This window comes from Triturus cristatus, chromosome 2_2, assembly GCF_964204655.1.
Source record: "Triturus cristatus chromosome 2_2, aTriCri1.1, whole genome shotgun sequence".
Classification (NCBI taxonomy): Eukaryota; Metazoa; Chordata; class Amphibia; order Caudata; family Salamandridae; genus Triturus; species Triturus cristatus.
The window spans coordinates 629,247,674-629,274,420 of record NC_140582.1 but is presented as its reverse complement, the minus strand read 5'-3'; the positions used below and the strand labels follow the sequence as shown (position 1 = coordinate 629,274,420).

The following is a 26,747-nucleotide window of genomic DNA, read 5'->3' as shown; positions in this document are numbered from 1 at the left end:
AGCCAGTTAAAAATGAAGGCTGCAAGGATAACAAGCATTTACTCCTACTTTTTGAAAATAGTGCCGCTCTGATTGGCTAAGCTTGTGTTATTCTGTGCTACAGAATTTGTGTTCTGGGAATTGAAGCCCTGTGCTCCTGGTAAAAACTGCTGCATTCCAAAAAGAAAGGATAAGGGAATAAATCGAGCACTGAGAGCCAGGCTGCAAAAACACACTGCACATCACAATCCCTAGTGATTAGCTAGCATTATCCTCTCCTTTTTTTGTGATCTTGTGGTGTTTTCCACCCATGGAAACCATGCTCCTAAACATTATTTACATGGGAAGAAAAACCTTTCTGGCAACTGCTCCCCCTGTTCACTAAATCAACCTGGTGGTCTAGGGGGGTCCCTTCCTTCCACCCTACTTGGGCAGATTGGCCTAAGAAAATGGATGATTAGGCCGGGAAGGAATGTGGGAGTAGTGGAGGGGGCAAAAAGAAATTGGGGGATTGTGAGGGTTTTCGGTGGGCGGCAGGTCTGCCTCAAAAGCCAGCCAATCTGCTCTGGGCGGGGGTGACCAAAATGGAACATTTGTCATCTGGTGGAAGCGACCCTTAGCCAGTGGGCTGCTCCCCTTCAACAAAAGTACCCTGATGGCCCAGTGGGGGCATTCCTGCTGCAGGATCAGGTTCCAGCCTCGATCCTGCAGCAGGAATGCACAAAAAAGACTTGGGGTGGAGAAAGGAGAAACATCTTTCCTCTGGTGTGATTCTTCCCGCCTGATCCCTCCCCAGCGAGTGGATCCTATCCACAACCTATGATCCTGCTAGGGTACAGGTTGGAAGCAAAATGGCTCCCAGTGCTTCTATAAGCAGTATCTAGATGCTGCCTCTCCAAGTACATGCTGACATGATTATCTCACCAAAAGATGGGGCAAGTGTGAAGGGGGGGTCAGTGCTTTGGCACCTGAGACACAGTGATGAGGACCTGTCCCGCACCTACTTAGCACCCCAGTGGTAAATTTGTGGCTCAGCGATTCTCGTGGCTTGCAATGTAGACACAAAAGGTCACTTATTAGGCCATATTTTGATTACTAATTGCAACAATATGTCCTATAATGAGGCACGACCTGTGCCATGGACTGATCATTTTCTAGTTTCAATTGGTTTTTCTTTACCCTCCATAACTTCAAGGTCGCCATGTAATACGTTCCAGTCTAAGGAAATTAGTGATCCCTAAAAACGTGGCTGAACATGCAAAAAAACAACTAAAGCAATATCTCCCATGCAGTTCCGATGCAAAATTAAACCTTCCCTAAAATAAGAAATACATTCAACCTAGGTTGGACTCTTCTGACTTAAGCCACTTTTACCCAGTATCTCTTCTACCTTACTGGTCCAAGCTACTGGAAACATTTGTATTTAACCAACTACAATGCCATGTGGAATCTCATGCCCTTCTTGATTCTTTTCAGGCAGGTTTCTGCCCAGGTAGTAGCACTGAGATGGTTGTTTTATCTATGGTCAGTGACATTGGCGCCTTGCTAATAACTGCAGTCCTATTCTTTTTTAACCTCTTGGGTGCATTCGACACCAGTCTATAATGATCCCCAGATTTCAAGACGTAGGGATCTCATATTCTACACTTACTTGATTCTCTTCCTATCTTTTGGCACCAAGTGATAGGAATTACACCTTATTTCTCAGAGTATTCAACTATGGTGGCCTGCAGTGCTCTGTTCTTTCACCCTTACTCTTTAATATTTGTTTCCCTTAGCCCAATTACTATCCGAAACTCTTGTAAATTATTCTAGGTTCTCAGCCATCACCCAGTTGAACAGAGCTCACCCTCGTTTTTTTTACCTCGTACCCTCCATTGGAGGTTGGCAAAGAATTCCTCAGACTGGCTCCCTACAAGACAGAACTTTTGTGGTGCCGGAAGGCACATTAGGTCACAACGCCCTTAATGCTACGGTACAAAATTCTTTGGCTCTGCCTGGATTCTTAGATCACTTTCTAAGAATGTAGGCCTCACCTGTTTCTACTATCTAAAAACCATCTGTAATATTTTGCCTTTCCTAAACCCCCACCATCATATAATGGTGAGAAATACCCCGATTCAACCCTGTATTGTTTAGAGGATTTCTATTCTGCTGGCTGCTCCTGCTAAGTCAGTAAATCTTCTTTTTCAAAATGCTGCTGCACAGTTAGTCTACAACATACTGACATAACATCCTATTTCACCAGTCTGGAAGCAGTTACATTGGCTGCCTGTCACCAGCGGATTATCTTTAAGGCTATGGCGATTGTTTATGGCGATTTTATATTTTGATTCTCCTGACTTCATGACGGCTAAATTGTGTATTACACCTAAGATCAAACAGCCTTTCCCTTTGGAATATTCCAAGAAATAAAACCATCAACTTTGTCGATATTTTTTTTCCCTTTCATTTCCTTTTCCTTCACCACAGCACATCTGTGGAATTCTTTGCCCCATCTCTTTACATTGAACCATATTTACTATGTTTTATGCAGCGACTTAAACTTGCTTGATCCTCAAGCAACTAACTCTAAAGGTTCTTGTCATAGTCCGAGTGCTCCCTGAGTTTTAATACTGCCATGAACTTTGGTATGCATGCACTGTATAAATACACTTAACAGAACACAACAAGATCATCCCATCACCTTCCAATCCATCAAAAGCCCAATTAAATCCTGGTTACTTTGTGCATCGAATCAAACACATTTTGTGGTGCAGATGATTAAACCTGTGCAATTTGTAGTGTGAAACTAAACTCTTTAGTGAGCAGCTTGTCATTTCTTAAAAACACAAACTTTTAAGCAGGATAATGTAAGTCTAATTTGTGGAATGTGTGGGTAACATTCTGATGGATTCCAGCTGCCACGTATTGACACTCTTCTAATAAACAGGAGCATAAACCCATAAACCTCGTTGAGACAGGGGTAATAATGTAAGGAACAACAAGTAATCTCAACTGGTATCATTCAATCTAGACAAGTGAAATGCATGTATACAACATTACAGTTGAGAGAAGGAAGACTCTGAATAAGAAAGTTGTAGAAAAAAATTATATTGTATTGGATGAATTAAATACAAAAGGACATACAACAACTTAATTAAGAGGAATAATGGAACAGTTGTAACAGCACTGCACGAAAATTCAATATAACATAAAGACAACCCGAACTTGTACTTGGTGCCTAAGGTGTACGTGACACGAGGACGGTGACGCAAGTGACAAGGTGCGAACAGCAGGGGACGGCGCAAAGTGAAGTGAAAGTGAATGGTTGAACACTAAATTCATTTTAGAGAACCATAAGGCCATCCATTGAGCTGAGGTGTCAATTGATGGCCTTGTGGTTCTCTAAAATGAATATGTAATCATTTTTATTGTCACAAATTGAATTTAGAACCCTTGAATTTAGTGTTCAACCATTCACTTCACTTTGCGCCGTCCCCTGCTGTTCGCACCTTGTCACTTGCGTCGCCGTCCTCGTGTCACGTACACCTTAAGCACCAAGTACAAGTTCGGGTTGTCTTTATGTTGTATTGAATTTTCGTGCAGTGCTGTTACAACTGTTCCATTATTCCTCTTAATTAAGTTGTTGTATGTCCTTTTGTATTTAATTCATCCAATACAATATAATTTTTTTTCTACAATTTCTTATTCAGTCTTCCTTATCTCAACTGTAATGTTGTATACATGCATTTCACTTGTCTAGATTGAATGATACCAGTTGAGATTACTTGTTGTTCCTTACGTATTGACACTCAGCACTTCAGTAACTAAACCTCTAACCATATACTGCAAATTACTGTGCCTTTTCCGTGTAATCTGATTAGGAGAAATGCATCTGAAAATCCTCTCAAGTGGCAGGTAGGAGTTTTGCATAGCGAGGAATCACTGTTCATATTGTCTGTCTCTAGTGTAGGCATAGTAATGTTGTTCCTTAATCGGAACATATTTTGAGTTATAGAGGAATAACTAAATAATGGGATGTTCTTCACTGAGGGATTTTGAGTGACTGGAGATTAATGAGCTCCAACCCCGGTTCTCTAAACCAATTAAGCTAGAGTACCAATGTTGATTTTCCTTGTACAGGCCATAAGTGATGTTGCAAATAGAATGGAATAAAATTAGAGACTTTATGCAGGAATTGCAGGCTTCGTTGTATTATGTATGGAACCTGTTCTTTTTATTTCTTTATTACTTTCATTAGACCCGACGAGTAACCAGATTTCTTTTTGCATTATTCCAGTGATGTAGATATTATCACAGTATGACTTGTACTATTCAGTTTGTAATTAATATCCCAGTATGATTTGATTGTTTAGGAAATAATAAAGAATACATTTATGAAAGTAAACTTAAACAATTTTAATCTTATTTTTCATCAAAAACTGATTTATTTCAGTAATCCAATATAGCAGGGTATGTAGTAAGGCTGCAAACGCCACATCTGCAAGACGAATACCTCAGATGGGTTGGTATTCTGTGATTTATTCATAAAATCGCTTTTATGCTTACATTGCATATTTAACAAAAGATTAGGAATTCAAGACTTACAAAAGATTAGGAATTCAAGACTTAAAGTGAAAGGACACTTCCTCAAAGAAAAATCTTGTTGCTTTTGCTACTGTGTTGCAAGTTAGTGACACCGTTTGAAAGCACCACGAAACAAAGCTCCTATACAACCTTTCAGATGAAAGCTTAGGATATTTTTGTGTTCTCCAGCCTTAGCAAATCTCTGGAGGTATGCATAATATATATATTTACATGGTTTTATTCTCACTTTCTTACATGTGAATTTATTTTTGTGCGAAGATCATTGCTTTAGCTCCGGTCCAATTTGTCCAGACAATCCTTTTCTTTAGTTAGAAATTGTACCGTTTTTTTAACGATTAGCATATTGACCTCATGTAAATGTATTCTACATTGTCACTGAAGAATAAAGAACTATTGGAATCCTTAAAATGATAGGACTGTAATTTTGAATCAAAACTATGGAGAGCAAACATGACTGATTCAATTGAGTTCTTCATGTCTGTGTTTAGAACATCGTTGCCGTCTGGTGATCATCACATTTATAACCCATGAAATATTGAGAAATTGAGCATCCAGTTCGTAATAGATGAATTTCAAGTAAAGTTTTTTTTCACCCAGGTTGTTTTTATCTAAAAAGCTTAAAGAAGTGTCAGATAAAAAGACATGTACCCTTTTGAAAGACCTGGATGAAAAGCTGTGTGAGGCAGCAGAAAACTATGGTTATTCACTAGAACAGAAAACCCTCAAAATGAAACAGAGGGATAAAAAGGTAATGGCTCAACATTTACTTTTAAGTTAAAATCGGATAAACCATTGACTGTAAAGATGGAATTTTACAATCGGTTATGGATTTCTCTTGTTTTGTGGGGAGTGTTCGAAATCCCAGTTCTAGCAGTCTTTGTGGTTTTAATTTTGTGCACTTCAAGGCTGGAATTTGTATTGTTTTCAATCGTTTGCTAATTATTGAAATAAGTTAACTTAATTCACCTTGTTCCCAAAAGAAAATCTGACTCAAATCTTGAACTTTTGACACCTATCCCTCTGATGTGGTCTATTTGAATGTTAAACATAAATAAAAATGTGATAGTTCATTTTTTATGTTTCTCAATACAGTGTTTCTAAAACTGATCTCAAAATGGTAAGCAGGGAAATGGCATGAATGTCAAAAATCTTCCAATGGCAAATATGCAAAAGGTTTCATAGTGGTTGAGTTTTGATGTAATATTGTGCTCAGATGCCAGATAAAAAATTGTGCATATAGTGGTCAAGGCCTTCACCTGTGTATAATTGAGCTCTCCTCATAATTTCCTTATGGCCAGATTTTGTTTCCTTGACGACGTCAGGACCGCAGAAAGTTGTAGAGAAATACCTTTGATTTTGCACTTTCTAAAGAATCATTTGATGGGTAGACCCGGTTCCTCCATAATGCCAATCCAGAAAACCTTGGTGGTAATTCAACTTTCGAACTATTTTTCTTGATAGTCAATCGAAGTTGCATTTCAGCTTTGACTTGCTTCTAATAGTACATTTAAGTCATGTAGGACCAGTTATCTATCATTTTGTTTCTCCATGTTGGCCTCCCAAACCTGTAGATATTTATAGGTATTTGTTTCTCTAGGTGCATAAATGTGGAAGGAGCATGTCTGTTTTTATAAAGATATTGTTTATGCTGCCGTAGTAGTGTACCCTGGACTTGATGGACATTGAGGCAAGGATTTAAAGTCCATGTAAAACTGGTTTAGTTTTGCTCAGTGTATTCTCTGACCTTTATCTCGGTGCTCAAAACCACACTGGGCATTTAGATACCATGCATTGAATCTCCAACTATCTCACCACGCCCCTTCAGTACCTTCCACCCCCCCCCCTTCCTCCCCAACAGCACCCCAAGCCACCTTCTCTCCCGGTCATTGTTATATTGGAGTGTACCGATACACCGCATTCTAGGAATGACTTCCTGCACAAAGATAAAGTAGTCGTCTGTACTGGAGTGGGTGAGAACTCCCCCCACAAAAAGAAACAAGAATACCTCTGTGGTCATGCCATTCCCTCCCCGTGGAAAGATACGTCTAGGCGATATTGCGTTTGGCTTATTTTATTGTAAGGTTAGTTTACACAATTAACTGCCTTGATACGCCTCCAAGGCCCTCAGGGGTTCTGTTCTCTTCTTCTCTCTTTATGGGGTGGTTTGTTGCAATCCGGTCTTGTTCTCCCATCTGCTTCTCAACTCTCCATGTGCAGAGATGAGGCGGATAGTAGTCCTTGAGGCAAGTCACAGGGTAGCTATCAATACTCACGCCCTCAGTGTTCACAGGGTTCTTTTCTATTGTGCCATCAACGTGTCGTGACCCCTAATTGTGCTCATAACAACCAGATGTGCCTTTCAGGGTTTAGTGGTTGCGCCTTATGGTGGAAGGTTCTCTGAGGCCCGTCCACCAGCTCCGTATGGAGAAATCCCTACAATCTGATACTTTCCTGAAGCCACGGCCATCCAGGGCCGCAGTGTCCAGAGCCACAGTGTCCGCCTGCTCTCTGGGCTGGCTAGACATAAGTGCACTACTTCTGTAGCGGTTGTCCTGGCTTCCTCCTTGTCTCCCAGGTCCTTCCCACACTCGCGATTGGTGTCTTCTTCCACAGCACACCTCCCGGCAACCTAAGTTTGCTTCTGTTTCTCTCACTCCGGCATCCAGAACAGCTGCACCTGACAAGCGGTGCACAGCACAACATAGTTCTGGCACTTCTGTTACGTTGCCGGCTGGATCTCCGGACCATATGACCTCCCGAGCCACTGGAGCGTAGGAGCATTCATGGACCCGACTGCCATTGGCTGCCATGTTGAAAGTCTCGGGAGCTGCAGATGCAACCACCTTTCATTTAAATTTTTTATCTGATTGATCAACAAAGCAAGAATCCTGTTCAACCCTTCACTGCCCACTTTTTCCGTTCACATTTTGCATCATTGACTGCATAAAATCTCCCTCCATTAACAGATAACTGACGGTGTCTCTAAAAATATGTAGCTCTCCCTTTTTAGGTCTCACCTAGGCACGCTTGTGCTGTCTCTTCGAAACAAACTGTATTACTATAGTCAGGATAAGGGCATGAAGCTCTGCCCACTTTCCGTCCATCTTTTTAATTGGCTCCTGCCGCTGTCCTTCGTAAATTGTGGCTTTTCATTGGTCAATAGGCTTAGTAGTCCCTCCTTAGAACCGTCTTTTCTCTTCTTGTAACCTCCAGTGAGGAGTCACCGTTGCATGTGTTACTCAGTAGACTTTAATTACAGCCTCCGAGTACTATTTTCTTAAGTAGGTTTGTCCTGCCTGCACACCGACAGGACACGCACTCCCTTAACACTTTTTATTATCATTTTTTTTAATCATTTCAGCTCAACTTTAAATTGGATGGAACTGCATGTCAATCAAGAAAAGCCAATCTTGACTCCAATCAGGGCTCGAAAAATCCCAAAATATTTACTAGACCTGCAGGTCTAGTGACTTAAATAATATACCTTGACCTAATTATAGTGCTCTTGACCCATAAACTGGTTTCAAATTATGTGATCCTGGGCAAGTATTTCAGTTCACTGAGATTTCATTTTCTTCTCTCTATCAGATTTGAGAGCACCTTCAAATATGCAAGTTCAGCACGTCTGCTGTACAGAAAACGCTTTTGTTCGATTTAATAGACTAAACATTGGCTCCATATAGAATGCAAATCTAGCCACATATAAGACACACTTGACTGCTGACTTGCCTTAGTTCATTAAATGCATCGTCATCAAGGCTCAGCCGCCAGGAATGTCCTTCACGTGTTTAAAACATCACTTAATAAATACATAACTAAAGCATAAAGTAGCAGCCCACTGTTATTTGTAATCAGCAGATTTTACATTGAAATGGCCACAGAATTTGTCACTGACCTGTGTTTTTAAAACTGTATAGTGTACAATGTTTGAAAATAAAGTTTCTGCAAATATTTGTCATTTGCACACCACCAAGTAAAGTGTTCTGATTTTGTTTTCCTCCAATTTAAATCTTTGTTTGCATCACACTTCTGAATTACAAAAAAAGTTTTCATAGTTTCTGATCTACTTGTACTATTCATTTACAAGTTGTTCGAATGTTTTCGAGGAAAAAAACTGACCTTTTACTGCATTTTGTTTCACAATTGTCAAATAGCTCACTTGACAAAACACATTGGCTGGAAAAAGAGAAAGAAAAGTAAACACTATTTTTCAGAAACACATGAGCAACAATTAGTAAAAAGACAAATTGACATTTGATCTCTGTCCTTGAGCAGTTGGCAAATGTGTCAAGATAAAACAAGATTTAAAGGCATTTTAATGGCTCATTCATTGTCTGAACAGAACACCTGTTTCTTCCAGCTTAAGTTTACTCACCTGCAGGGTCGAGTAAGTGCTACAAATAGCTGGACCTGCTAAATTTTCACTCTCAGTTGCGAGTGGGTGAGTGGATTTTTCCAGGCCTGCCCAATTTAGTCATTGCATTATCCCTGAGCAACTCTAGATGCCTCCAAGGCAAAAGTGCATCCTATGGAGGACAAATCTTTTTAGCTCTTCATCGGATGGTGTCACAATCTTCTGACATTGACCCGTCCAACTGTGACAAATTTAATCACTCCTGGGCTCCATGGCATCATGCATTTTCCTGTTACTGAACAATAGTATACATGTGAGATTGTTGCAATAGAGGATCAATGATGAAAATTTGTCAAGGAAAAAGGAGGGCAAAGTCACACTAACTCCTCATGCAACCCAGTCTCTGAAGTGGTGGAGGAATCCAAAGAACCGTCTACCTGGCATAAACTACCAACCAATCTGAGAGGTCCTGTCTCAGCTGATCGTAGCTGATGCCAAGCTCACCTGTTGGGGTGCCTACACAGATCATCTGCAAATTCAAGGGACTTAGTTTCATACAGTAATAGCAGATACTATTAACCTTCAGGAACTGAGGCGGCGCTTTCCACACAATGTTTAATACACCCTTATGCTTGTCCAGACGGACAACATGACAACCATGCTTTACCCGAACAAGCTGGTAGGAATAAGATCCAAGGCTCTATCTCTATAGGCTCAGGCGTTTTGGAAGTGGTAGTCCGGAATTTGAAATTCACTGCAATTCATCTTCCAAGAATTCAGTTAGACCGGATTTGAGGACCACCACAAGTGGATTATAAACAATTCACTCCTTCGCAATCTCTTCTATCAATGGGATTTTCGCTCCGTTAGATCTATTCACAAGCGCAGACAAAAATAAAAAAGCCTGACGTCACCAAAAGAAATTACCAACCTGTAATGAAGGAGAATGACCTATGGATCAATTAGTAAAACTTCTTTATACTTTCTCACTGATTCACCCGAAACCAGCACTCCTAATTAAACTGACTTATTCAAGCGACATAAGGATCATGATAACCCGGAAGTGGCCACAATTATGATGGCTGTCAGCTGTCACCTGTCAGCAGAATAACCACACAGAAAGCTGCAGTTCAGGATAGATCTTCTGCACATGTTTAGAGGCCAGATTCTTTTTCCCCAAACTACTTCTGAAGTCACTCAGTATGGTCACCTAAGCCTTCGATAGGAGTGTATGGACATTCTGAAATAAGTTAAGCGTCCATCCACAAGTTCTTAGTATTCTTTTAAGTGGAAGAGATTCTGCATTTGGTGTTCTCAGAACAACTGTGACCCTATAGTCTGTTAAGAAAAAGCACTATTCCTATACAATCACGATTTAGCCAGGTTAGGCTTACAATAATTCTCCATCAAAGACTACTGTTATGGCAGTCATTACTGCCTGCAAAAAAAATACCCTTCACAAAAAAATGTTTTTCCCAAGATCTCTCTAGTTTAGGAATATTAAAGGTATTTAAAAATCTTTCCTACTGTGAGCAGGCATTGCCTTGCATGGGAATTAAACATTGCCCTTTCTCTAGACTCCTGTGAAAACCATTTGAACTTATGCGCAAGAGTTATTTTCAGCAACATCTGTCTAAGCTGCTTTCCTTGTGGCTATAACATCTGCACATAGGGTCAGTGACATACAAGTATTATGTTTCCATGAGCCACATAAAGTAAAAAAAATAAAGAAAGTCAGCAAGACCCATCCAAAATTTCTCCCAAGGTGATTTTGTATTTTCACATCAATCAGACCATTTCATTACTGACTTTATCTCAGAATCCCCAATTCCAGCAGAGAGATTGCTCCACATATTAGATGCCAACCGGAGCACTTGCCTCACTCTCCACCTCTGTCGCGCGAGAATTCTCCCTCGGTCGCCAGTTCCATGATGCGTGTGCCAGGCATCGATCTCTGCGGGTCCGAAGTGTCTTTTTGTTTTTAAACGGTGCCTAAGCTGCACACTAGTTGTCTTTGTACCCTGGCGATAGACACAAATTACACACTTTATATGTGTCGAAGTGTGTTTATTTGGTACAGCATGAGTGCACCGTCAGTAGAGGTCCTTCTGCGTCTCCATTACCTGGACATGGTCATTCTCGACGGGCATGTGTGTACTGGTAGCCAGGTAGTCAGCTTCTGGCACCTTGGGTGTCATCTACTGGATCTCTGGTCACGTTTTTTCTTTACCATAGGCCACTTTAGCATAGAATGCTGCATAGCTCCGACGCAGACTGTCCAAGCCTGATAGAAAAAAACTAAACCACTTGCAGAGGCTGGGCCCAACACTAGATCACAGGAGTATACATAGCATGTGAATCTACAGCTGTACACGCTACAAATAGATGCTTACAGGGTGAGTAACATACTCCTTTCAAAGCTTGAGGGCTCACTTGGTTTCAAGGGAGACCTGTTGTCCTCTTTTTCCCTTACCGCTTAATTCCACTCGAATAGCAAAATGCAGTCCGAAATGGTTAGTCACCGACGTTTCCCGTAGCATGGGGAAAAAGCCACAGTACCCATACTTTCATCCTTTTAAAAATCAAATCTTGGGTTTCCCTGCCTTTATGTGATGTCCCTTTCGGATCGAGCCTGCAGACAGCGCACAAGTAAAACTCTAAAAGGGAGTTTTAAGCTCTGTTTTCAGACAAATCATCTAAAAAATCAGAGAAAACAGATAACGATTTGGGTGGTTCTCGCTCTCTGGCCTATCAATTTACGGCCCCTTTTTTTGTTTTCACCTCCAGAATCAATTTATCAAGTATGCAACATGGGTACCATTTTTTTTTTTTTTATCAGTTAAACAAACTCTCTCCCGCCTGTTTTCACATCTTGAGGATTCTAAACAAAATTCTGCCACATTTGCATTTTCTCAACTTGCTGCATAGATGTGTTGCATAATTTGCAGATTTCAACTTCAACCGCAAAATCTACTCGAGCAAATCAAAACTTAATAAACAAAGTCGTGCCACGCAGGTAGTCCTTAGCTAAGGTACGCTGGTCACCTTTCAGTTGCTGATTTCAATTTTCAGGTATCAAACTGGTGTTAATGATGTGCGACCCTAGCCTATACATGGTTTGTGTTAAAATGACGAGATTGAAGTACTACCGCAAAATGTCACATTTGTTTCTTGTTGTATAATTTAGTCAACTCTCGTGTATAATTTGGCCGCATTATTCTAGGGACCATGACCATAACTCGGGTATAAATATATTCGTTCCGGAATTATGGCAATGCTATTTACCTAGGCCTACCCAAAATTGATTCATTAATATTCAGGTGATACAGAACATGGTAGCGTGCCTTGTATTGGGTTGGCATCGTAGAACACACCTTTCAGTACACACTTCAAGACACTTCATTTGCCGTAAGCCATTGCTCAACACCAATCTATTTCTGTGACAAGTTTTAATTCTCTTCCTGCTCAAATGACGGCCAGCTCTAACCATTTTCAGTTCCGCTAGATTTGTGACACGGCTCCTCATTTTTTCAATTTCTGTAAAAAATCTTTGACATGTTAGCGCACTCCGTATCCCTAGCAAGGTGTTCATTCTCTGTTTTAGATTTAATATTTTCTTTTACGTTTTTACAAAATAACGGCCAGCATGCAGCTATATTTTTTTTCTTCTTAAGTTGGACCCTGCTTCCATTTAATTCACTATGATTTTGTCTTTCAACTTAGGTGGTGACTAAATCATTCCATGGAGCTGGCCTGATGGTGGTGATAGATAAAAATGATGTTGGTTACAGAGAACTTCCCGAAACAGACGGTAGGTTGAAATTTAAAACGATTCAAAATGTTTCGGTTTCATGTTCGAGTGTATGTGGGTTTAGCCAGGCTTGCTTTCTACCATTTGCAATTTCGGCTTATTCATTTATTGGATCATTCATTTAATCTTATCATTGGGCTGTGCATTCTCGCTGCATTAATGTTGCCTTAGTAACCTTCCTGTCAACCTCCACTATAAATTCTGAAGGTGAACCGGAGAAGATTTTTAGTTTTCATTAAAATACTGAAGCAGTTTGTCACATTTATAAAAAAAATTTATAAACAAATTTTATTGTGTCAATAGCCAAATCCAGTTTGGAGCGCGCAAACACAGGTGGCCATCGCCATATGTTACACTACATATTATTGATATTGACATCTGATTTATAATCCCAGCAGGTGAAAGTTGTATAGTAAAATAGAACATGAACATTTTGAACCCAAACCCTGTGTGTAGCACCAACGCTACAGTCTATCCTGTCTGTTACGTTGCTGCTCGGTTGACGCATAAATAGCCCTCTCATACCCACCATTCTCTAGCGTCCCACGGTACCGATGCTGATGTGTGTGTTCGTGTCGGGATTATAGGCTCCAAACATAGGCCACGGTACTCGGGCCCATCTCTTCCAAAATTTGGAATGTTTCTGAGAGCATCCTCTAGCATTAAACACCAGCAGCTCCATGCCCATGCAAAAGTCTAGCTCCTCGTTCCAGGCGGTCAGTGAAAGTGGTGTGATGGCCTTCTACAGCCTCGCGATATCCCTCTTAGCCAAGTTAAGTACCAGCATCAGTAGGTGACGCTTATAAATGTTGCCTCCGATACTCTCTGTGATATGTAGGATTCTTAATCGTGGTGAGATAGACATCCCACCCCAGGACCTCTGACATTTAAACATTTTAAACACAACAAAACGCTTCCCAATTGCTTCCAACCAATGCAAAGCAAAAGTAAATAAATCTGGAACTGTTTTAAAATGTGACGGTTATGGAAATGTGTAACTGATTCCAAAACACCCTGATGGTTAATAATGAATGAAGGGCACTGCATGTAGTGTCTCCGAAAGAGTTGGAACACACATACCTTATCTGTTTCTAACTTTCTTTAGCTAATTTATTTAGTTTTTGTTTATTATTTTGGTTTTGCAAGACTTTTACATGTGCAGTTTCTGTTGGTCTACCCTTATTGTGGAGTGAAGGCTCCGTGGGGGTCAGTTGTTTTAGGTCGTCTTTTCAATTTTAACTTTTTGGGAATCTGCCCTGGGAAGATGCTCATGATCAAACTTGCTGTCTTGAACCTAGCATTTGAAGTCCAGCAGAGATCCTGGAGGAGAGCATGGTGACAGGATCAACTGTCTGTGCCTTTCTGCACACTAGACAATCTTAATGTGTGTGGATGCTGACCCCAAAAGTACTGAAGATATTGGGCAGCCTTCGTGTTCCATGCCGTGCAGGAGTCATTAATTACCCAGGACTTTGGGCTAAGCTTTTAACAAAGATGATCACTGGAGTGGGAAAAGTTGCCAGAAATGCAATCCGGCATGTGTGCTGACAAATTGTCATTCACATTTTGCTTCTCACCACAGCACACCTACAGCATGTCCACTTTAACCATAGGCTCCCTTTATTTTGAGTGACTGAACAAAGCTTGGGCACATTGTTTGACATCCACTCAAAAATAGTTCCTTTCTCTACAGTGATAAACGTAGTTTGTTTTGTTTTAGTTACTTTTCTGTATGAAGATTAAAAGTGGCTTTTTATTTTGCATCCACTTCAAATGGCCAGTTAAATGGTGATTTTCTTTCTGTCTCCTTATGTGTTTAGGTGATATTTACATTTTTTAATTCCTCCTACTTGAGTACATGGTTACCTGTGATTTATTGTTCTGTCCTCCATAGATGATGATAAAATGCATGCCACAACTGTGAAAGGTGTGTGTGTATGTTTGTTTATAGATATATAGGTGTGTGTGAAAATATATATGTGTATGTATGTGTATATGTATGTATGTATATATTCACTGAAAAAACCATAGGTTTCACACATGTTAGAGTTAGCGGACATTTTAATCATAAAAAACCATTGAAATTCCCCCGTTATAGTTAGTGCAAGCAACTATAACTCACGCGACCGCAATCCTCTGCTGATGCTAATACTGTATTTAGACACTTATTTGCCCATGTCTTCCATTACATTTTAGCTATACATGTATTGCAAATATTTTTTTTTCATAAAGACACATATGTCATCAGCAGAGGATTGGTCGCGTGAGTTATAGTTGCTTGCACTAACTAGAACGGGGGAATTTCAATGGTTTTTTGATTAAAATGTCCGCTAACTATAACGTGTGTGAAACCTATGGTTTTTTCAGTGAGTTTGCAAGGTTTTTTAAATGCTAATTCCTAACTATAACGTGTGTGAAACCTATGGTTTTTTCAGTGAATTTGTACGGTTTTTTAAATGCTAAGTTACTTTACGCCGTTCGTGGCGTGCGCGCCCACTTAACGCAGTTCGTTCCGTGCGCGCACTGTGCGCTTCGCGCACCGTGTGCGCACAGTGAGCCGCGGTGCCCACGTTACGCTGGATGGGCCATGTACGCACGATGTGCTTCGCGCACCGTCCACACACGGAGGACATATTATGCGCTTCGTTGTGAAAGGAAATCTATTAATTGTTCCAGAAAAACATATCCTATGCACAAAAGGTGCCCTGCAGGCACCTTTTGCACACGGGGGTGGGAAAGTATGGATACATTTTTTTTTTATATTAAATTTTTACCGTACGCGTACGGTAAGCGTCATCGGCGTTTTTTTCGAAAAAAATTAAAATTTACTTTTTGGCCTTGGGGGTTTGTAGGGGACACCTTAATCAAGGTTAGGGGGTTAGGAGCTGTCTAACATGCCCCTTTACATGTTTTCAACCTTTGTTTTTCTTCCCCCCCCCCTCAGAGTGCGAGAGAGAAAATGGCGGCCACCGCTTCCTGGTTTCGACCGATTCGAATGTTTACTAAGATCTAACAGCCAATCAGAATCGCGCTCGCGCACGGCACCATACGCGCACGGTAAGCTTACCGTAAGCGCACCGTAAGCGCACCGTAAGCTGCCACAGATGTATATATTGATTTAAATGCTATTTTCTCAGGAACTACTGAACAGATTTACACCAGACCTACAAAAGGCACTTCCTTGACCTGTAGACTACCTCTCTGCCAAATTTCAAGTAACTCTGTTCAGCCGTTCGGGCTGTAGCTGTGTCTAAAGGTCCTATGGAAAAATGCATGGGAAAAACGCGTTTTGGGACCCCCCTTTTTTCTCAGCCCCTGCTTGACGAATCCCCCCGAGACTTTCAGGGTAGGAGCGGAGCGTAGCGCCCCATTAGTTTTGAAAATTTTGCGAGGATTCGTCGACCGGCGCCAAAGTTATTCCAAATAGAATGTTGCGGTTTTCCTATGGAAACAGGGTCCTAACTATAACTACCTACTGGTGACCGCCAGTAGGTAAAATATATATATAATCACTAGTAACACAGCCATGTGTTTATTTTTTTCAATTCATTTTCTCTTAATGCAAGTATTTGGCAGCCACATGTTCTTTTTGTGGCACATTCTTGCAATAATAAGAAATTGACCATCACTACCGCCTGCCAGAGCAGACCTAATGGACATACCAAAGCTTGTTTTAAGCAGTAGCCACAAGTTTCTTATTTCATTTGTTGGAACCAAACATAGTTGATGCAGTTACACCAGGCTAAATTCCTATATTTCCGCAGTTTAATTTCTTAATTGACTTTGAGATTCAGTTCACTTTGAGTTATTAATTTGCCTCGGAGTAGTGGATTCCCTGGTGCCCCCTTAACTAAGTCCTTGGGCTTTTTAGTTGAGAATCAATGATCAGAGAGCCACTGTGCTCTTTTCTCTCTAATGGATAGCTGGATGCCCCACATGTCTCAACTGTTGACCCAGTTATTGCTTGAATAAACCTGATGTAATCAACTTTTAATGTTACAGCTCACATAGCTGAACCACATATGTATTTGTTTAAGCATACCCAAACTGTATCATAACCACTACAAATGCAGCCCTGCAACAATTACTGATGACAAATTTGGTGGGAAATTGTTGTGATATCCTTAAGAATACTTTAACACTTATAGGCTCATTTTGATGAGAAAAGATCTTGTCAAGGCTTCTCCCTGGAGGGCGAGGTAGGGGGTGAATGTCATCTTCTTTAATACTTATAAACACTGAATTACACCCGTGATTGTGATCACAAAGCTCTTTTAAAAATATACATCATTATTGAGAAGCGGAAGAGGTGTGGCGCAGCAGCCAGGGCAACCACTCCTGAATCCGGGGACTCACGGTTCGATCCCCGGCGGCAGACAGCCCAGCGCCTTGTGACTCTGGGTAATAGCTTGCTTAATCTTCCAGAGGGCCCCCAGCACCTTGACACCTTCGGGTAATTGTTCGAACTTTACAAATACAGGACTTTTACATTTCACATTTCCTGCAGGAAAGCCAATTTTAAAGATGATGAATATTATAGGAAGCCTATTTCATGGTTCTACCCTTTAATTTGTTTCTTTAAAAAATATATATATATAAACAATCCTTATCCTTTAAATAGTGACCAGACAAAGTCTTCACTTACCTTGTTTTTAATGGAAGTATTAAGAAAACCGTGATAGTATAGACAGGCTACGGTGTGTGAAGGGTGAAAAACACACTGTTGCTTAAAGGATGCCCATTCCTTTGATTATCCCACCGTTATCCCATCATGCCCTGTTACCGGGAGTTAGGTCTGTTCAAATTTCACAGGCCTGTAGGAATTTGCTTTTACATTACACATGTATCCATTTTTACTGCTGGGGAAGAGGGTAGATCGCTTATAACTTTATTTAAAAAAGATTCTCTTGTAAGAGAACTATGATTACAGGTAAGTAACCTTTTACTGTAGTTAATCTTCATCAATAGTTATAAACACTGAGTAGCCCATCTCCTAAGAAAGCAGGAAAAGAAATGTCAGAAAAGCACACTGTGCCCAAATAGGCTTTTAACATAAGGTTAACGTACTTGGACATCAGCGTTGGAGTCTGGATTGAGACCACTGTGTCTTTTGGAGATGTAATCAACTTCTGAGTTGGCTGCTTTGCAGATCTCTGCAGAGAAACATCCCCATAACAGAGTAGTAGTAAGATTCCCCCTCCCCTCACCCACTTAGTGGTGACAGCCATAGGTTTATTGGAAAAAAAACCTGATAGTATTTTGGTAGCAAAGAGGAATATAGGATCTAGACTGTTCTTACGGAGCTAAACTTGTCCCAACAGAATTGTAATTGACAAAAAGGTGCTTTGTTTTCCTACTCTTTTAGTTCTGTCAAGGATATAGTTTAGCATTATTCTAATTCTTTTCCACAGCAAAGGGTTGTTTTAAAGGAATGTAATGCATCTATATTTTCTGGTCAATATGGGAATCTGAAATTACCTTTGAATGAAAGCTAGGGCATGTCCTCCTCAGGATCTTTCTCTTGTGAAAACCGTATCCGTTTGAGGTCGCTATACTGCTTGGATTTCACTAACCATATGTGGTGAAGTAATAGCGGAATATGTTCTTGGAAAGCGTTCTTCCAGGTTAAATGCTATCGCAAAGCTTAGAGAACTATGTGCAACTTCCTTGGAGAGGAAAGCCCTCTGATTGGAGTGAAACTTTGTAATCCCCCCTAGAAAAGTCTTTGCTGATTAGGACACTTTAAAAAGAATTGTGAAGGATGTTTTTTGTAAGCAGTAACATCGGAGATTTTCCATTTTTATGGAGGAAAATCGAGGAGCCGAATTGCCAAATAGAGTAGGTAAAGCAGTGTAGCTTTCCCGCTGCACTTCATGGGGGTTTGTATTCTTATGTAGGTACCACATGTAGAATCTCTTCAGGTTAAATAGACAGGAAGCTCTGGCTTCCCTGAAAATGTCAACCTTGTGGGAGATTCAAATTATTACAGTGATTGAAGTGAGGAGTCGTGCAACTAAACTTTATTGGTTTTTCTAATATTAACATGTGCATTTATACATTATTCCACCTATGATCACCATTTGTATTGCACTTAAAACCATATCAATCAAACTCAATTAACTATGGCCATATTGTATCTGCAAACCTATATCGCCATTTTGGGTGGGGTCATTCTATGACAATTCAGTCTAAGTAGTGCCCATATTCTGTCCCCGTTGTATGTTTTTTGTTGCTGCGTGCATGGCATTGTATACACCCAAGTATCGCGTTTGGTCTTCCTATGTTTCAGCACCCTTGTTATCTTGTGTGCTGGTAGGTACTCTGTTGCTGAGGTGTGTGAGACATAGCGTCTTAATTTGAGTTGTCTGAATTTAATATGGTCCAGTCAATTAACTGTTAATTGTTATTTTTCAGTGACCGCAGTATCTGATGGAGAATTCTAGCCGCAGATTCCTTACTGTAGAATATTCCCCAGGGCTCAGACTTGATCTGAAAATTTTCAAGCAAAACCTCGGTACGCCAGTATGTAGCGGTGTTCACTTCTGTAACATCTGCGACGGAAGTGACTTGAGCAGTGCCTATATAGAAGCCACCTCAGCGTGCTGACATATTAGTTATTTTCTTTCCGCGCCATGAGCGCAGATCCGGCGACAACTACCCCTGTCCATTGTTTTTGACAACTTTTGGACGTTTTGTCAAACTTTTTCGAGACCTTGTCTCCCAGTATGCGAGGATGTCACCCAGAAAACCTGTGTGGTTTAAACCTTGTGGTGTCTGTTACAGACCCTCACCTGATTTGTCTCATGGTGCTTGGAGCCAGGCACCGACCCCAAGACCTATATGGACTGCAGCGTCATGAACCCCAAGCATCTCCTCGTTGCCCGATGCCACTGGACTAGCCATTTTCAAGGTCCTGGTGGTCGCATAGAAGATCCTGGACTGGTTCAGATAGCCGTTCCAGGCACTCATCATGATGCTCAGTCATTTGGTCCGTCCCACAAGAAACATAAAAAGTTGAAGCCCTCTTCAACTTCGCCGCACCAGTCCAAGTCATTAGACACGGCACAGGATCAACGTCCCCACTCTAGGCCCTGCTCCCATGATTCATCTGGGAAGCCTGCTTCTGGGTCTGCTCCATACCTCCCCGAGTTAGCCGGCGAACCACCCCACCCCCCCAACTATGTGAACTTTATAAAGTCATGCATCTCATTTTTGGGCAGGCTGACCTCTCTGTAGCTCCTTTGCAGTCCATTGGGTTCGGCGGGTACATCCATTGGATTTTTGCCAGAGGGTCCACCCTCCGCACCAGTTGGCCCCCTGTATAAGCTGCTGGATCTGGACCGATTCTAGTTGCAAGACTGCCACCTTCTCTGGAGAAAAGCAGAGGTGACTGTGGGGCTCTGCTCATTGATTTCAGATTAACACTGTCCAAGTAGATAAGCTGCTACCGCGTGTTGCTGCCACAAGCAGCCTCTCACTTCCCCCTGGACTGGCTTGGATCTGCAGAGTCGTTTTTTTCTTTTGGACGATGTGGAGCTCTCAGCTCACACACAGACTACAGAAGCATCTCCAGCACCTGGTGAGTGAGCCACATAAGAGTCTTGGTAGGCAAATACCGTGCTGCAGAGGCACAGAGATGCATGAGGAACTTTCTGCATCTCAATTTTGACAGTATTGTATTACATAAAGGGATACAAAAATACTTTTTTTCCCTTACTTACATTAGGATCATAGGTACCGTTGCTTGTCACAGGGTCTTGCCTGCCCCAGTCATCCTGTGTATACACTGCAACACCAGTGCCCCTAGAATGACCCATATTGCTTCATCTTTCATTTCACTGATAGGCAGATCGGGTCTCTCAAGCCTGCTTGCTTCATATAGGTCATAGGGTGGAAGGCAAAGCTCTCCAGATGGATGGTGATGAGTGAGATTAATAACAAAGCAGTCCAGCAATTCATATTCAACAAGATATTTAGCCAAAGCAAGTGACTCCTTTTATTGCAATGCAACAGTCGCATTACCCAACATAAGGAACACATGGCTCAAAGCTGAACCAGGACTCTAGTGCGAACAGTCTCACTAAATTGAACAAAATGAAGGTCGGACTATACGGGGAAATACTGAGCAATGTCAACCTTTTCAGAAGTTTCATAGTCTGTTCATGGTTATGTCCAGTATTCTGTTTGCACCACTACCTTGTGGTTCTGTGGGGCATGATGACAAATATTCTAAATGTGCATCAGTGATGCTAGTTCATTTATTTTGTTGCTTGCTTCATTTTTATCACTACTTTTACCAAAGTAACTCAGATTGGATAAACATGCGCTTTATGGGTCTGGTCCAACCTTCCTTATGGTTTCTACGCTCCCAAAATTGTAACCTGGGCAGCTTGAAGGAGCGGTCTGGTCACAATTTTGTGAATCAAACTTCAGAAGCAGGATCTGCTAGCCCAATGTGCATGGAAGTATGGCGAGGTGCAGCTCAGAGTATTAAACTTAAACCAGCAGCAAATCCAGTCTTCAAAGTGGCACATGTGCTCACACTTACACTGGCAAGTGCACTAGCGCATATACAAATGTGCACCAGTAATGTTGCTCACCCCTGCAGTAGCACCAGTAAACCCACCCAAAGTTACACTGACCGCTTCACTCATATTGGCACTTGCACAACTAATCTCATTTGCATCTTCACTCATGTTGGTACTTTCACCAGTAACTTCACTTGGATTTGCAGTAATACATTGCACAAGCAACCTCCCATGTACCTGCTTTGGAACTTGCACTCACACCCACAACAGCACTCGCTCCAAAAACTTCACTCATCTACACAGGCACATGCAACCTCACTCATACTCTTGCACATGTACTGCAACATGCACCAATACCCTCACTTAAACCTCTTTCACGTATACACTAGCACTAGTACCAGTAATGTCAGTTGCACATGCATTCATACCTTCACTGACATTTGCACCGACCCTAGCACTTGGATTCACACCTGTACTAGTGCTTGCAGCAGTAACCTCACTCACAGCTGTGCTCACACATGCACTGGCAGTAGTACTCACACCAGGATTGATACTTGCATCAGTAACCTCTTTCGAACATTCACTCACATCTGCATTGACACTTGCACTCACACCTGCACTACAACTCGCTGCATTGTGGTTTTCAGAACACAGCCTAATGCACTCGCATCACATGCACACAAACTATCAGATTCATGGCATCGTATTGTAACGTCCCAGGTTCTATGTGAGGGCACAGAGCACCCTATAGCACAGTGGGGACAGGGAGTGCTGCAGAAACTAGTGTGAGGCTTGAATCTAGCATACGACAGTGGACACCAGCCAGAAAGTGAGTGCTGTTTTGACTCAAAAAAAAAAATATATATATATATTTCTTGACCACTCGTAAAAGAAGCTCCCTGGAAGGGAATCACGAGCGCAGACCTCTTGTAGTGCCAAACAAATTGTTTATTTATTTGCAATCCCCACGAAGGATATCAGGACGCGTTTCGGCCGTCACAGCGGCCTTGATCACCTGACCACGCATCAATGCAAGCCCACTATTTAAACAAACAGTTTTTTTCTTTTTTCAATAGACATAGAAAACATGTAAACACCAGGCATTGCGATGTAAAGACAATGCATTTGAAATAAATTCAATTTTCCCAATTCCATACATTATGTTGCATTGTAATTGACAAGCTTAAAGCCTAAATGCATATATTTATATCAGTAGAATATACTTCGCATATATCTTTTTTTCTCCCCCTCCTTGGTGTCAAAACACCTGATGTAATATGTCATATTGATATTTGTATAAAGTGCTCACCGTGTTGAAATAATAAAAAAAAGAAACCCAACATGTGGGTAACATTTTTTCACAAAGAATTCATGTTATTCCACGATAGTCCAACTAAAAATTCAAACAAATAATGTGTTATGATGCATGAATGCAACCATAATAGAAGGACATAAAGTGACTGGTGCTACTTGGAACACAATGAGGCAATCAACAATATAAGATCCGCTAAAGTGCATAATGCAACAGTACTTGATAATCTAAAGTGACAAATGCTAGTAGTGCTGGTCCAACTCATTAGATAAGGTGCATAATGCAACAGTACTTAAAGATATGAAAGTGACAAGTGCTACTAGTGCCAATAGACTACACACAGGCCATCAATTGATGGAGACTAAGATTGAAAGATACAAAAAATCCTATTATATAAATATATAAAAGGATAAAAAAATTCATAAACTATTCAGCATTGGAATAAGATTCATCAAAGTCAAAAAGACAGTTGAATATAGAGACCAGTGACATAATTAAAATGATCAATAAAAGGAAATAGTTATATAAAATGATTATTGCCTACCCTACAATGTCCTAAAACCAATCATTAAAATTAACACATAAGGTCCCAAAGTACATACTGCCTGTGAATTTCATAATAGAGCTGGGAGATGAGGAAATATCACTAGCTAAAAACGTGTAGTTGCCTAGCTGGGGTTCAAAGAAAGGTGTGAAGATCCTCCGTGGCATTGAGGCCGCCTGGCCATTTCGAATCAAACTCTAGAATGTATTGAGTTTCCAAGCGGCGGAGTGTTGCCTCCCTATTGCCGCCTCGTTTTCTCAGAGCTACAGATTCGATGGCAAAGTATTTAAGGCATTTAGGGTTGCTGTTATGTACCTTTTCAAAGTGCCTGGCCACGGGGTAATTCTGATCCTTATTATTAATGGCTCTAATGTGCTGCAGGATACGTTTATGCACAGCCAATTTTGTGCTGCCAATATACTTTAAAGTACAGTCGCACTCCAGGACATAGACACAGTAGTCCGTTTTGCACGTGAGATGTTGTCTAATTTCCTGTTGCGTGTCGGGGAATGTCGTGCAATAAGTTTTGGTATTTATACCAAATTGGCAGGCCTTGCATGTAGAGCATTTAAAAAAACCCTTTCTTGTAGGCAACAACGTTTGTTTGTTAAAAGTATCTTGACTATTGCCTGTCAACATATTACCCATACTCTTAGCTTTACGAAAGGTGATAGAGGGATTAAGTGGCATATATCCCCCTATCACTGGGTCTTCACGTATAAAATGCCAATGTTTTCTCATGATATTCCTCAGTTCCTTTTCCTGTTTGGAATATGTTAATATGAGACGTACCGGTTCATTATCAGTGTTTGATGTCTCCTTTTTGTCTCTGTTTCTATATTCCAAAATCTCCTCTCTTGGTTTTAGTTGGGATCTTTTCATGGCTGCTTCCACTACTTCAAAACTATACCCTCTATCTAAAAACCTCATCATACATTCTTTTTGTTTTGTTTCCATATCCTGAGGGTCACTGCATATGCGTCGGATACGGAGCATCTCCCCATAGGGTATGCTTCTAATAAGATGTGGGGGATGTGCACTAGTTGCATGAAGGAGTGTATTGCCCGCCGTAGGTTTTCTAAAAAAGGTAGTAGTTAAAATGTTATTTACTAAAATCTGTACATCTAAAAATGTCACTGTCTCTTTGTTCACATTAGATGTAAAAGAAAGGTTAAAATCATTACAATTAATATCCTCTACAAATTTCAGCACACTTTCTTTGGAACCTTGCCATATGATAAAAAGATCATCGATGTAACGAAACCACCGCATCACATTATGAGTAAAAACATGCTGATATTTACGCCTGACCACCAGCTCCTCCCACCAGCCCATAAATAAACAGGCATAGCTGGGGGAGAAGCTGGCGCCCATCGCTACTCCTCGTAGTTGCTGATAAAAACAACCATTAAATAAAAAAAAGTTGTTCTCCAAGCAAAAAGATAGCATATTCATTAACATTTTAGTATGATCAGCATATTCAATAGTCCTAGTACTCCAGTAAAACTCTGCCGCTCTCAGGCCATCTTGATGTTTGATGCTAGTGTATAATGAACATACATCCAAGGCAACTAACAGATAGTCCTCTTTCCAATTGAAATTATCGATCTTTTTAAGGAAGTCACCTGTATCTTGGATATATGAATCCAACTTTTTCATATGGTCTTGCAGGAAATAGTCAATGTATTTTGAAAGATTCTCAAAGGGGCCATCACAGGCAGATATAATAGGTCTACCCGGAGGTAAAGTCAAACTTTTATGGACCTTCGGGATGAAGTACATATAGGGCGTTGATGGATGTTCTTTTTTAATAAATTTAAATTCTTCCCAGCTGAGGAGACCCAAACCTTTCCATGCCAATAAATTTTTGAATAGAGTCTCTTGTGCATATTTGTATTTGAAAGGAGTACTTTTGCTGTAACATCCTACTTCATCCAGTTGCCTATGGGCCTCTTTGAAATAGTCTGCTGTGGGCCAGAGTACAATATTTCCTCCCTTATCGGAGTTGCGAATTATTAGGTCTGCCTTCTGTAGTTTAGAAATCAATTGATTGAATTTTCTTTCTTGATTGCAATATTTCTTTTTCCTTGCTGAATTGCTCATGTACATAAGTTTTTTTAAATGAACTGTCACGTGGTCACTGAATGTATCCAGCCCGTCATGAGAAGATAGAGGGATAAATTTGGATTTGGGTTTGAAGGGAGTGTCAGACTTCTTTTGATTGAAAACTGAGATTGGTTCACCTGCTTCCACATGATTGCCCATTGCCAGTATATATATATTTCACTTAAAAAACCATAGGTTTCACACATGTTATAGTTAGGTGGATATTTCACTCGTAAAACACCAATGAAATTCCCCCGTTATAGTTAGTTCAGATAACTATAACTCGCGCGCCCGCAATCCACTGCTCATGACGTCACCTATTACATCACTCATGACATCATCCTTGTGATAGAGTGGCGGTCGCGCGAGTTATAGTTATCTGAACTAACTGTAACAGGGGAATTTCATTGGTTTTTTACGAGTGAAATATCCACCTAACTATAACGTGTGAAACCTATGGTTTTTTAAGTGAATTTGCAAGGTTTTTTAAATGCTAATTCCTAACTAGAACGTGTGTGAAACCTATGGTTTTTTCAGTGAATTTGTACGGTTTTTTAAATGCTAATTTATTTATGTATTTTTTTTATAGATTTATTTTACAATAAACTACGTATTAAAATGTTTTTTTTTTTTTCTTTTTTTTTTTGGTTTTCACCCCCGCGATTAAAAATAATTCTGCCTTCGGGGTCCTTCAGGGACCCCCTGACAAAGGCTAGGGGGTCAGGAACTCTCTACACTGCCCCCTTTTCACGTTCGCCACCTTCCTTTTTCACTCTCGCACTGAAAACAAACAAAATGGCGGCCGACACTTCCTGATTTCGACCGATTCGAACGTTGACTAACATGTAACCACCAATCAGAATTACGCTCGCGCACGTTAGGGTGCTCGCACGGTTTTCGCACGGTGCGCGCCCCCTGCGTGCGTATAGATATTGATATGCTTTTAAATGCTATTTTCTCAGGAAATACTGAACAGATTTGCACCAGACCTGCAAAAGGCACTTCCTTGACCTTATGGCTACCTCTCTGCCAAATTTCAAATAATTCTGATCAGCCGTTCGGGCTGTAGCTGCGTCTAAAGGTCCTATGGAAAAATGCATGGGGAAAACGCGTTTTGGGACCCCCCTTTTTTCTCGGCCCCCGTTTGACTAATCACCCCGAGACTTTCAGGGTAGGAGCTGAACGGAGCGCCCCATTAGTTTTGAAAATTTCGAGAGGATTCGTCAACCGGCACCAAAGTTATTCAAAATAGAATTTTGAGATTTCCTATGGAAACACGGTCCTAACTATCTACTGGCGACCGCCAGTAGATATATATATATATATATATATATATATATAGATATATATATCAGCATTACTACAATGGCTAACGTGAGTTACTGTAACAAGTGTTTGGAGGCTGTTCCTTACCTGTAACAGCATAAGCAGCTAACTAGGGGAGTAAAGACCTATTGAATCACTGGTGTGAACACTCTTACCTGATAATATATTAAAATCAGTCAGCATGCACTCAATGTTTT

The 26,747-nt window shown here is 40.8% G+C and overlaps 1 protein-coding gene across 3 annotated transcripts in view; it reads left to right on the top strand.

Annotated features, from left to right (window-relative positions):
- Window positions 1–26,747, top strand: part of HPF1 (histone PARylation factor 1) — a 168,541-nt gene that overhangs the window by 53,244 nt on the left and 88,550 nt on the right. For all 3 annotated transcript variants that reach the window (XM_085641821.1, XM_085641823.1, XM_085641822.1), the window contains 2 exons: window positions 5,167–5,317; window positions 12,647–12,734. In XM_085641821.1, the coding sequence (XP_085497947.1) occupies window positions 5,167–5,317; window positions 12,647–12,734 (239 nt within the window). The remainder of the gene's footprint in view (window positions 1–5,166; window positions 5,318–12,646; window positions 12,735–26,747) is intronic.